The following is a 13,928-nucleotide window of genomic DNA, read 5'->3' as shown; positions in this document are numbered from 1 at the left end:
AGTCCATGTTGGGAGTAGGAACTGGCTGGCAGTACCCAATGCAGTCAGACCCAACATCTTAAGTGGGAAAACTCATGATAAACTTTTATTTTCTGAAAGGAAATAAAAACAATTTTTTTTGAGAAATTGCCTATATCAGATTGGCCTGTAGGCATGTCTATGGGTGAGTGTCTTGATGTACGAGACCCAGATCAAAGTGGACTCTACTGTCCCTATGCAAATGGTCCTGCGCTGTGTAAGAAGGCTAATTACACATGTGTCAATGAACCATCCAACAAGCAGTATTCTTTTATGCTTTTGCTTCCCATTCTAAACTACTTCGAATTTGTGCCTTTGGTTTCTGCCCTGACTTCCCTCAGTGCAAGACTGACCTGGAAATATAAGTCAAATACACTTTCATCCTTTTTGTTATTGTTGGTCAGAATGTTTTATAACACAAAGAGAACTGGAAGAGGCCCTGAATTCAGTCTCTAGAAGACAAGCAAGAAACCCAGTAGGAAAAAAGGATCATAAGTAGGCAGAAGATGATGGTGAAGGACAAAGGGCCTACGAAGTAAAGAAAGCTAGGGCTTAAGTTGTTCATACATTCCGCCATCTCGATCTGGATCTCTCGCCAACACTGTCCCCGATCCCAGTGGTGGGGATCATGCAGACAAGTGCTCTACCCCTGAGATATACCCCCAAACTCGTCATCTTGACAAGCAGTCAAGGGAAATAAAGTGATAATCCTTGTTGAGTCCAGTGAACCTACTCTGCATTAAACTCTTGATACTGGATTTTGACTAAGGATGTTTTAGAAAGACAATCTCACTATAAATCTTAATTGTCAATTCAATTAGCATCCAAGAGGACCAAACAACAACAACAACTACTACTACTACTACTACTTCTTCTTCTTCAGGGTGCTGGGAAGATACCACAGGGAGTAAGAGTGCTTGCTATGTAAGCATAAGGACCTGAGCTCAGATCCTCAATGTCACTATAAAAAGCCAGACACAGCTGTATACACCTATGAGCTCAGCGCTGGGAAGGACAGAGGAAGAAAAACACCAGGGTTAGCTCCAGGGAGAGGGATGCTGTTTCAAAGGAAAAGGAGTGAAAAAAAGAATGCTGTGTGCCCTTTCATGGCCTCGACAAGCACACACAGGCCTGGTCTCTCAACACATGTGAATACAACACACACACACACACACACACACACACACACACACACACACACACACACACACATACACACACACGCTTACTTCAAGCAAACAATCAATGTAAGTAAGCGACTGTTGCTTAAAAATAAACTGCTCTTCTCATTCAAGTATGGGGAAACAACCATAAATAAAAAGGCCCATGGGATGTAACTCTGAATGAGGAATGTGAACATCAGGTTTAAAATGCAGAAAATGTTGCTAGGCACAGTGACATGCATCTTTAATTCCAGCACTAAAGAAGGTCCAATCATTAAAATAAAGAAAAAAATGTGGGTCAGTGTTGACAAATTCTATATTCAAAGCACATTCTGGGTATCCCCTTCCCAGCACTGGCTGCCAGACCTGCACTGAACCAAATGGACAAACATTCCATACTCTCCAAAAGTTTGTGGCCACGTAGTTCTGGGGGGAAAATGAAAGGTTACAATGGTTCAAAGCCACAATGGGAACAAGAACCCAGCTCCCCTTACAGAGCAGATCAACCTGACCTGCAGTCAATGTGCCTTCTAGTCAGCAAGGGGCACTCCGGTTACAGAAAACAAAGGACAGAGACAGAGAATAAATACACACCTGTATCGGTTGTACTCTGGATGTCAGTTTGAGAGCTCTCAACCTGGTTATTTGTTTGTTTGTTTGTTTTTCTTAAATAAAAGGATGGATATTCTCTGGGATTGACAGATTCTGTATTGCCTCAATGTGGAGTCCAAATTATCTAGCAAAGTCTAAAGATATTCTGTATCTCTAAAAAAGATGATATCTGCTAATATGTTGTTTGAAAGTCTTTAAATAGAGAAGGAATGTAGGAAACTCAGCACCACAGCACCCAAGATTCAGTGTCTTGTTACTCTAGCTAGGTGTCCCACAACATAGCCTCCAGCACATTCCACTGAAGAAACGATGCACTAACAAACATCAGAGGTTGCTGAATATGCTAAACTTTTAGCCAATAGAATAAAGGAAGCCAAAGAAAAATTGCAGGCACACACTGCCAAAAGACACCAGCTGTTCTCACTAGAGCTTCTCTTTTAAGCCTGAGTCCAGGCAAAAATACAAATTTCTAAAAGTAACAAATACTTGCAGGATGGTTCAGTGGTTTAAGGCTCCTGATGTCAAGCCTGACAAATTGGGTTCATTTAATCCCAGGGACTCACATGGAAGGAAAGAAATATCTCCTTAAGGCTGTGCTCTGACCTCTATACATAAACCAAGGCACATGAATGTTCATACACACAAAATAATTATCTTTTTAAAAGTAATGAATAGCCACCTGGGATACAAGAGACCCAAAAAACCAAAAAAAGTAAAACCACGAGCTGGAGAAATAGCTCCGCAGTTAAGAGCACTAACTTTTCTAGCAGAGGACCCAGGTTTGATTCTCGGCAACATGGCAGCTCACAATCACCTGTAACTCCAATTTCAGAGTCCAATGTCCTCTTCTGGACTCAAGAACATACGTGGTGTATACAAAATACCCATACATAAAGTTGAAAAAAATAAGTAAAAATAAATGATTAAATACTAAATCAAGAAAAAGTGGGGAGGAGGAGGGAAAGAGGAAGAGAAAGGTATGTATGTATGTATGTATGTATGTATGTATGTATGTATGTATGTATCCTATGGTGCCAGGCATGATAATACTGGCTTATATATTATATCAGCACTTGGGAAGCCATGGCAGAAGGATTATAAATTGAAGGCCACTCTAGGCTACACAGTGAGACTCAGTCACGTACACATGCACACACTGTGCAGAAAAATCAAAGATCTAAATTGAGCTGTATGGTCCATGTAAAAATAGCTTTTTAAAATGTAAGAAATGGGAATGGAGAGATGGCTCAGCAGTTAAAAGCACCTACTGCTCTTGTAAAGGATCCATATTCAATTCCCAGTACCCACACAGTGGCTCACTAACTACCACTGGTTCTATGGTACCCAATGCCCTCTTTTGACCCCCATGGTCTCCTGCATGTATGTGGTGCACATAGACTTATACAAGCTCACACACATACATGTCTGAATAACCAGTAGACCACTTATCGTTGTGAAAGCCAGGTGTAATGCTGCATACTTTTAAGTCTAACACTCAGAGGAGGCAGAAGCAGAGGCAGATCACTGAGAGCTTGAGGTTAGCTTAATCTAGATATTGAGTTCTAGGGTAGTCAAGCAACATAGAAAGACCATGTCTCAAAAGAAAAATTAAAAAAAGCAAGAATATAAAAATGACTATTTTCAAATGGTAAAAATGTGAAACTTAATCCAACCACAACTCCACATATTTGGTTCTCTAACATAAAGCCAAGTATCAAAATCCTGCATTGCAAATTCTCCAACTTAAAGAAGGTATTTAGAACGATATGACTCCAGTGCTTCCTCAAATGGTCCTTATTCACTGTGTTAATTGTCTATCGTAATTATCTACAATGTGCACATGATCCAAGTATACAGAAGTGGTGCTTGTTATAAAGTCTCTATATACTTTATACTTACTCTTAATAAATCATCTATTCTTCCTTCCTTCTTCTCTAAGTCAGAGTTCTTACTGTTTTCTAGTGCAGATATTTTTTCTATTGTGAGGTCAGACTACAAAGACAAAAGTACACAAATTTAGAATTAGTCACAACACATTACATGCCATCACACTTTCCTGCTTTCTGGAGAACCACTGGCTAACATGAGCAGCTGGACAGACAACTCAGAAATGAAATCTACTTTCCTCACCCCATCCTTCAAACCTTAGCAACATCCACAAAACTTGCACTGCAAAAACATTACTTTTGGAATTAACTATACAAATTCTCACAATACTGTATATTGAATAAAAATTATTTGACACCATAGAATTGAAATCACATTTTCTAGAAAGGATTTTGGGAGACAGGAAGCAAAGTTTCGAGGAACAAGCGTGCCCCCTAGTGGAAACAGAAAGAAAGTGGAAAAGCAGAAAAGTCCTGAGTGCTCAACTATCTAGGCTCTTCCATGTCCAAACACTAGTGGCTCCGACAAAATAAAAATTTCTTATCTAGTTCTTAACTGACAAGCATCCTGGGTTGAGGGGAACACAGACAAGAATACCCAATAAACTAACTTAGAAAAATACAATCGGAGCCAAGATCTACTATCCTTTTCAAATATAATTTCCTTTTTTTCTTTTTCCTTTCCTTACTTTTCTGGGGACAGCCTGAGCTGGCCCTGAAACCAAGATCCTCTTGCCTTAGTCTCCCCATTGCTGGGATTTACAGGCATATGAAAGAAACACTATGCTAATGTTTAGAATAGTCTCTACATTAGAACATTTCTGAAGACTGTTTAAGAAGAAATTTTGTTGGTATAACATTCTCAAAATACAGGAGGAAATAAACTATTTCTTTAAAATTAACATTTATTGAAAGCCTCCTGTCACTGCCTAAGGTGACTGGAATCACTCACCTAATTTTGCATTATATTAAATGTAAACAACAGAGCCAGAATTTGCACCTAGGCCCAGAGGCCTTCAAACTTCGTGCTCTTGTCTCCATACCATGACAAAGCAAAATCATGCCTACTACATACCACAAAGGTGAAGAAAAGCCTGTTAAAATTCTTTCCAAAGGACCAGAATTCCTCACAATGCAAGTTCTGAAGAGACTAACAATGGGTATAGTCAAAGGGGAGAGTCAGACTTTCTACATGGTTAGGTCAGGCCTACTCCTGAGTGAAGCTCTGCAGGGCCCCCACCTACCTGGGTCTGCCTGTGCTGGATGGAGATCTGTTTCTGGGAGCTGCAAGAATGTTCTGTATTGCCAGACCCCGTGGACGAAGGGCTGTTTTGTTGAGCCTATAATAAAAGTACATCACCAATCACAGGAAAGTTTTGCATCTTTCTCCAAAAGTGTGTATGAATAGAAACATTTACCTCTTTATAAAACAAACCCTTTTATGCAAGTTAGGAGTCATGGCCAAGAGGAAAACAAAGCAAGTTAAATATGAGATCCAAAAGCTGGATATGGTATCTTCATGTTTCTGAAGGTAAGCTTTAAATAATCAAATGATCATAAATTATTTTATACGCAAATTATAGACTGGGTAATAACTCCTATAATTAGTTTTGCATGTAGGTTTCAGTGTGCCTTTGTCAGGAAAGGTGAGTGATGTATACAGTGCAGGAGACACATAGTCCAAGCAGACAGGACTGGGAAACGCAGTTAGAAATGGCTCTGCCATTTAAAGCACTCACTGCTTACACCTGGGTTCAGTTCTCAGCAGCCACACCAAGTAGCTCACAACTATCTCTAAGTCCAGATCTAGGGAAGCTGGCATCCTCCTCTCCTCAGGTACTTGCATGCATATAGTGCACATAAACTCACAGACATACTGACTCAGAACAAGTGAATAAACAAGCAAGATTTAAGAAGGAGAACAAAAAAAAAAATAAAGTAAATGAAGCTTAAAAAAAGGTTGGAAATACTCATAAAAGTCTCTTAAGTTACAAATACCCATGAGCAGAGAAATTAAATATTAAATAAATAAATTAAATAAATAAATGTTAAATAATTCTGGGTTGCTCTGTAATACTTCTTTCTACTTGCTGACTTGACATATAAACACATTTTGTGTTTGTGTGATATATATGTATATATAACATGTTTCTATGTGTGTATATGTATATATATGTATATATAGATAAGATATATAAATATTAGTATGTGTATGTGCCCACACTTGCCAGAGGTCAATGTTGAGTGTCTTTCTCTCTCTCTCCACCTTATTTTTTGAGACAAGGTCTCTCTCTCTCTTTTTTTAAAGATTTAATCATTTATTATATATAAGTACACTGTAGCTGTCTTCAGATACACCAGAAGAGGGCATCAGATCTCTTTACAGATGTTTGTGAGCCACCATGTGGTTGCTGGGAATTGAACTCATGACCTCTGGAAGAGCAGTCGGGTGCTCTTAACCGCTGAGCCATCTCTCCAGCCCCCAAGGTCTCTCTTTGTATCTGAAATTCACTGATCTGGTAAGACTAGCTGTCCTGCATGCTTCAGGTATTCTCTTGTCTCTACTTCCTCCTCAAATAAATATCAGTTTTTAAAGAGCAATGGAATCCAGTACATATTTTACCAGATATATAAATGACTAATAACTATAATAACCAAATAAAACAAAATATTTGTTACCTGCTAGATATAAATGAAAACCACAATGAAATAACAATCTGTACTCTCTCGGACAGTTAAGGAGAAGTATCATACTGATGGGAGTGTGGAGTACTTGTATAGGGGGGGAAAAAAAAATCACTCAATTCCTCGAAAGTAGCTACCAAGTGACCAGTATGTCAACCCTGAGCGCATACTTAAGGAAAAGAAAACATGACCTCCCCAAAAGCAGCTTTCAGATGAGTGCTCACAGCAACAGAGTGTCTAAGATCTAAACACTGAAAGCCACCCAAACCCATATCAACTAAGGAAAGAATAATAAAGCTAATAGTAACAGGAACACCAAAAACAACCGTTACATTCATGAATGCTCCATCCACAAAAAGTCATGAAGCCAGCACTAGGAGTAGAGTTTAGCTGGACAGCATATGCTTAACATGTGCCAGACTTGGGGTCAATTCCAGCACATATGATGACACATAAAAACAAATCCACTAGACGGTTACAATAATCAAAAAAAAAAAAAAAAAAAAAAAAAAAAAAAAAAAAAAAAAAAAAAGCTGAGACAAGCAGTACTCAGGACAATGAGGCTGGAGGCCATCAATTCCAAACCAGGTTGAACTAAATTTATGCTTAAGACCCTGTCTCAAAAACCCAAAACATACAATAAAAAAAGGAGAAAGCTCTATGCAGCAGTGGATGGCCTTGTTGGACACCAATGGGAGAAGCCCTTGATCTTGCCAAGGCTGGACACCCCCAGTGTAGGAAATGTCAGGGTGGGGAGGCAGGAAGGGGTGGGTGGATGGGGGGGAACACGAGGGTGTTTAGAGAGAGAGAGAGAGAGAGAGAGAGAGAGAGCACTATCTGCTACCATCTGATGAAGTGAATACTGAGCCAATTTCCTACCTCAAAGATTAAATATTTGTAGCCAGACAGAGAGGCAGGCAGAACTCTGATCTACAGAGCAAGTTCCAGGATAGCCAAGGACACACAGAGAAATCCTGACTGGAAAAAAAAAAAAATCAAAAATAAAGCAAAATAATGCTGAAGAATTGGCTCAGGAGTTGGTAGCACACTCTTCCAGAGAGAGAGAGAGAGCATCAGGCCCTCAGCACCGTGCAGCACAGCTGGCTACCATCTGTAATTCCAGTTCCAGGGTACCTGGCAGACACCTCTAGGAACCTGTACTACTCATGCACACAGACCTCTCATATACACATATATACATAATTTAAAATAAAGATAAATCTTTACAAGAAGTAAAATTCAACAGTGAAAGGGCTGGCTCAGCTGGTAAAATGCTTGCTGAATTCAGATCCCTAGAAACAGCTCAACAGCCAGGCTAGGCAATTGCTGAACTCCATGTTCAGTGAGAGGCCCTATTACAAAAAACAAAGTGAAAGTCATATAGTAAAATGCCAACGTTTACTTCTGGCCTCTATATGCTCTTATACACATGTACACAAACATATACAAACACGTACCACACACACAAATTTAAGAAGTAAAACTGACAACTAAAACTTGTTAAGCGTGTACAAGACCTTAATTTGGATTCTTAGTATTAAATGGGGGAGGGGGGTTGAACTTTTAACAATATCTGTATAAACCAGGTGTTGCACACCTACAAATGCAATACTTATGAAGTGGAAAAAAGATTGAAAGTTCAAGGTTACCCTTGCTAGACAGTGAGCTCATGGGGCCTAAGCTGTATCCCTTTAGAAGGGGGAAGGGGAACATTTTGGTCTTTGCCCAGCTTTTGATTACAGCCTCTGGGTCCATTTGGCACCAAGGCAAGAAGTCTATTAAAGTAAATTACTCCAAGTAGAATAACGTAGAGAACTGACCCAAGACTCATGTATGCTAGGCACACTGCCTAGCACCACACCTCCAGCTACCTGTATCTTCATAATAGACTGAAGGTTAGCACACTGTACTGAAGCAGGAAGAGTGAAGACATGGAGTGAAGAAGTGAAATGCAAGTCTGAACAGCTGGAGAAAATGACAAATGCAGAGTGACATCAGGACTTGAGGGACCAGTGGAACCTATCTTAAAGCATAGACCAAGGGGAAACATGATGGGTCCGATACTAATTCAGGAGAACTGAATGGATTTACTGTGTGTTTACTAGAATTTAGAATATGACAGCGATGTCACAGGAGAGAGGGACTACCAAGGCGGTTTGGGAGTAAACTGTTCTAGCAGGAAGAAAAACATCCCATGAGCTATGCAGAAAAGTAAAAGTAAAATATATGAAGACTGAAGTGGACTTCATATAAAAGCTAAACAGCCATCAAACAGCTCTGACTTTGAGAACAGGAAACATCCCTTGAACATTAAATTAGCTTGTGAGTATGTATCAGCATACAGAAACAAGGAAATTCACCTAGGGCTGATCCAGGGTAGCCAAATAAATACTGGGAAGTACCGAAATGCCTGCCGAGAACATAATGGGAAATTCTTAAGGTGAAGTACTGCCTGTGTCTCCATAAAGCACAATCCAAGAGATCCACTAAAAGCAAAGATGCCCAGAAACAGTGTGTGTGTGTGTGTGTGTGTGTGTGTGTGTGAGTGTGTGCGTGAGAGTGTGTGCGTGTGCGTGAGTGTGCATGTGTGTATTGGGGAGGGCTCAGAATGAAGGATTACAATGACTTTCAAGTGCATACATTTTCTTTCATGAAGCTTAGGACTTTGTGTGGTGATGGATACACATACGTTATGCAGATGTTTAGAAGATACACAGGAGTGACCCACTTCACCCTCCTGTGAGCTGGTCTGTATGAGTGTAAAACGGAAGGGAGGGTGGGAAATGGGGCTTCAGCTTTTTGTATAAGCATAAATTTTTCTTAAAGACCGAAAATAAATATTTGATAGTACTGTTTCAATTGTTGTACATAGTGATGTTATCATTTGTATCTCTGCTTTTTGGTATGTTTTTCAACTTCTCAGAATGAATTTCCCAGAATGAGAAAGATGGGAATTCTATATGTATAGAAAGGTTATAGTAGTTTGATGCTGGATTTTTAAGAACAATGTTATTTATTTTATGTGCACTGGTGTTTGGTCTGTGAGGTGTCAGATTCTGTAGGTGCTGGGTCCTCTGTAAAAGCATTCAGTGCTCGCAACTGCTGAGCCATCTCTTCAGCTCCAATGCTAGATTTCTCTTGAAAATATTTCTAAAAAATTACCAACCATGACTGGGTAGACTTGGTACTCTATATATCTATGTTACTAAAATTTAAAATGACAACAAAAGACAGAAAGGAGAACAGTGGGAGAATAGATTCTTGGTGAAATGCCTGGCATACAGAAATAAAGGCCTGAATTCATGCCCTAAGTACGAATACAAAACACTAGGTGTAGCAGTGCACCCATCTGTATACACACACGCAGTTTTTTTTAAACAAAGAGAAAATACCTACATAGTTTTGAAGGAGCTTTCAAAGAAACAATAGCTTGGCATTAAGAGTTTTAAAAGGCTGGAGAGACAGTTCTGTGGGTAGAGTGCTTTCCATGAAAGCATGAAGATGAAGCAAAGTGGAACATGTCTGTAACCCCATTGTTAAAGGCAGAAATAGGAGGATACTGGAGGCTCACTGGCCAATCTTATGAGAGAACCTGTCTTAAAATAGACAGATGGCTGGCCAGATGGTGACAGAGTCAATAAAGACTTCCCAATATCAACCCTAGCCTTTTCATATACTCATATGGACATATATGTCCATATATACAAAGAGTAAAAATACAGATCCACTAGACCTTGATAACATGAATTATTTAATTCAATGAAAGATAATTCAAGAACTATAACTATCTCTCTCAGTGAATCCAATAAAAACCATTTGGCTTTTGCAAAGCCCAACAATGGAACAACTGTAATATTATATGTTCCTTAGTTGTTTTCATATCTTAGAATAATTGACACAACAAAAGTCTCAATTACAGCTAAAATGACAAATTTACATACATAATAGATGAACATCTGAAAAAGGTTGGGTGAACAAGATTAAATGTATCCTTCATAATGGGGAAAATGGAACTTACACACACACATCTGGTGTTTCCAGATACACCAGAAGAGGGCATCTGATCCCATTACAGATGGTTGTGAGCCACCATGTGGTTGCTGGGAATTGAACTCAGGGCCTCTGAAGAGCAGTCAGTGCTCTTGACTGCTGAGCCATCTCTCCAGCCCCCCAAATGGAACTTTTTAAAGACTGATTACAGGACCGGGAAGCCTTAAAACAATGGGGAAAATGCAAGTCTTCTTTGAGGCTTCCTGAGAAGGTAGCCACTGCTGACAGATTGTATTTGAGATTTTCACTTTTGTTTTAAATAATGTCTCTTATGTGTAATCAGTCAATCAATCAACCAACCAATCAATCTTTATCCATCCATCTATGTCATCTCTCTAGCCTGAATTCTGAATTTTCTATCATGTGTTACTTTTATAAACATAGTTTTCATTGTTTTTGTGCGTGCGTGTACACACACACACACACGTGCATATATATAATATATATATAAAAATATATAAATAAACTTCTCGTATTGTATGGCATTCCAACATAGAAATGTGTTTCATTTAACCAATTCCTCTTTGAAGAATGCCCTTACTATCACAGTACAATCACAGGACACTGGAGATACAGATTAAGCAGCTGTGACCTGGCAGCTGGCACTGAAGAGAGTAAGGAGTCAGGCACAGTACATTATATTGCAGCTAAGCTAGTGATATGAGTCAACAGAGCAGGGCCTAAGAGCTAGTTAGGGGAAAGGAAAGCAGTGAGACTTATTCTATAATGTGCTCAAGCTGGGCTTCTCTAGTAGAGTTCATTGAAACAGAACAGAGGAACAGTGGGCAGACCAACATCTTTGGGGAGAACGCTAAGGCAAGAGCAAGTATAAGCTAGGTATGGAGGATAGACTTTAACTCTAGCACTTAGGAGGTGGAGGCAGGAGGAACAGGAATTCAAGGTTAGCCTTGGCTATATAAGTTTAATGCTAACCTGGAATATCCAAGACTGTTTTAAAACCTTCACCCTCAAAAGTGCAAAGGCTTTAACTAAGAACAAAGCTGGTAGTATCTGAAAAACAAAGTAGTCAGTCTGAATGTGACTTGGTAAGAAAAGCAGAGCAGCAAGAGATGGGGGCAGGAACAAGCCACACAGGGCCATTTTTAAGGACTTTTGAAACAGAGAAGGCACATATAGACTTGGGTTTCGGTACCACTGGGTGCTACTGAGAAAACTAAAAGAACAAAGAGAGAGACAAGGAGTGCAGTTAGACTGAAATCTCAAGAGGGGATAAAGATTCCAGCTATAGTGGCAGTAGTTAACAGAATTAAGAAGTGGAGGAATTCAGGGCACATTTTGAAGGTAAAATTATTAAGATTTACTGCTCTGGGTGTGGAGTAAAATACAAAGAGATAAGAATGTTTTCTTGGGCTGGAGAGATGGCTCAGTGGTTAAGAGCACTGAAATCCCAGCAACCACATGGTGGCTCACAACCATCTGTAATGGGATCTGATGTGTCTGAAAACACCTACAGTGTACTCATATATAATAAATAAATAAATCTTTAAAAAAAAAAAAGAATGTTTTCTTTAGGCCAAAATAGAGGAAGAACAGACAATACTGAGATATGTAAAACTGTAGAAGTGAGTGGGGAGTTAGAATGATCAGACACTTTGAAATCTGATACACTTGATCAGAAAAAGAAAAAAGGTGATGCTGACTGGAGGCGACTGACTATACGGATCTGGAATTCAGGGCAGAGAGATCTGACTATAGACAGAGTCTTCAAAGTCTCTTGCATACAAGTGATAGGTTTGAATGACAAACTAGGTGAACAAAATGGAAAATGGAAGTAGATAAAAGAATCTTTAGCCTGGGTTCTACAACGTTCTGGTGTATAGACACAGAAGTGAGGAAACGCGGTAACAGAGGCTGAGCTAAGGGTCTGCTGGCTAACAAACTGTGCGGATGAGCTCTGACCACGGATCTCTAGATTTAACACTGTGGAAGCCACACACTTAGGAACGCAGTCAAGAAAAACTGCTTTCAGACTTTTGTAATTACAAACAAGAGCTGGTTCAGCAGTTAAAAGCATTTGGTACTTTTGCAAAGGACCTGGATTTGGTTTCCAGCACCGACAAAGTGGCTCACAGCCACCTATAAATTCAGTTCCGGGAAAACTGACATCTTCTCCTAACCTCCGACGGTACCAGACACATGTGGGGCAAACACATGTATGCAAGTACAACACTCATACACATAAACTAAATAAATCTACAAACAAAAAAACAACCCCTCACAATATATATCTTTGTAATCTTGTATGAATAGAACTTGTACCCCAAATATATATACACTTAACACAAGTACATTACCAATTTCTCCAAATAATTGCACCAATTAATTTCTAGTCAATACATAGCTGTGAATCTCTTTAAACTAAAATCTAAGTAGCAAATATCAAATATCTATTTTGTAAAGATTTATTAATTTTACTGTTTATGTATGAGTATAATATGTGTATGTATATCTGTGTACCACACATGTGCCTGGTGCCCTCTGTGGCCACTAGAGGGCATTGGATCTCTTGGAACTATATTTACAGAGGGCTGAGCTGCCACGTGGTGCTGGAATCAAAACCAGGCTCCCTGTAATAACAGTGTGTATCCTTAACCTACTAAACCATGTCTCTGTAATAATAGTATGTATCCTTAACCTACTAAACCATGTCTCTGTAATAATAGTGTGTATCCTTAACCTACTAAACCATGTCTCTGTAATAATAGTATGTATCCTTAACCTACTAAACCATGTCTCTGTAATAATAGTGTGTATCCTTAACCTACTAAACCATGTCTCTGTAATAATAGTGTGTATCCTTAACCTACTAAACCATGTCTCTGTAATAATAGCATGTATCCTTAACCTACTAAACCATGTCTTCAGCCCAACATAAAAATTCTTATCTTTGTTAAATTAAAAGTCATCTTCTTAGCCAAGTATGGTTGTGCATGCCTCTAATTCCAGCTCTCGGGATGCAGAGGCAGAAGGATGGATCTCTGTGTTCAAGGCCATCCTGGTCTACAGAGTGAGTTCCAGGACAATGCGGAATATACAGAGACAGACTGTGTCTCAAAATACAAAAGCAAAAACAACAAAAAAAGTTATTTTCTAATACTATGGTTCTTTATGATCTAGGTTTAGAGTTATTAGGCATTTGACTTTTTCTTTCCCATAAAGCTACTTTTGCCCTTCTGTTCCCTGCCTATCTTTGCTGATTTACAATACTTACAGTATATTAAAGTTAACTCTTTCACATTTGCTTTTTTAAAATTTTTTATATATTACTAAGAAGCAAAGACAAGAGAAGTATATCAAAGCACCTGGCTCTGGGGTTTTTTATGTTTGAAATATTTCTTCCAACATGATCTCTGGGTACTCTCTGAAGCACAAGGATAACCTAGCTAGGCCCAACAGCCTAAAAGCACTGATAGGACTGAGTAGGTAGCCCTTCCAACATAGTCATCCCATATCCAGAGACCCATACCCTTCGGTTTACATTAGGGAACAGCAG

The 13,928-nt window shown here is 39.2% G+C and overlaps 1 protein-coding gene across 23 annotated transcripts in view; it reads right to left on the bottom strand.

The window, feature by feature from the left end:
* Tlk2 (tousled-like kinase 2) overlaps nucleotides 1-13,928 on the bottom strand; it is a 94,253-nt gene that overhangs the window by 37,663 nt on the left and 42,662 nt on the right. For 20 of the 23 annotated variants that reach the window (XM_087572382.1, XM_087572386.1, XM_087572383.1 and 17 more), the window contains 2 exons: nucleotides 4,924-5,019; nucleotides 3,693-3,785 (listed from right to left, as the gene is read on the bottom strand). The exons of the other annotated variants lie outside the window; for them this stretch is intronic. In XM_087572382.1, coding sequence (XP_087428508.1) covers nucleotides 3,693-3,785; nucleotides 4,924-5,019 — 189 coding nt within the window. The remainder of the gene's footprint in view (nucleotides 1-3,692; nucleotides 3,786-4,923; nucleotides 5,020-13,928) is intronic. 23 annotated transcript variants of the gene reach the window in all.

Source organism: Rattus norvegicus, chromosome 10 (genome assembly GCF_021556685.1).
Source record: "Rattus norvegicus strain SHRSP/BbbUtx chromosome 10, alternate assembly SHRSP_T2T, whole genome shotgun sequence".
Taxonomy (NCBI): Eukaryota; Metazoa; Chordata; class Mammalia; order Rodentia; family Muridae; genus Rattus; species Rattus norvegicus.
Note: the sequence above shows the minus strand (reverse complement) of the source record. Positions and strands in the feature narration are given on the sequence as shown.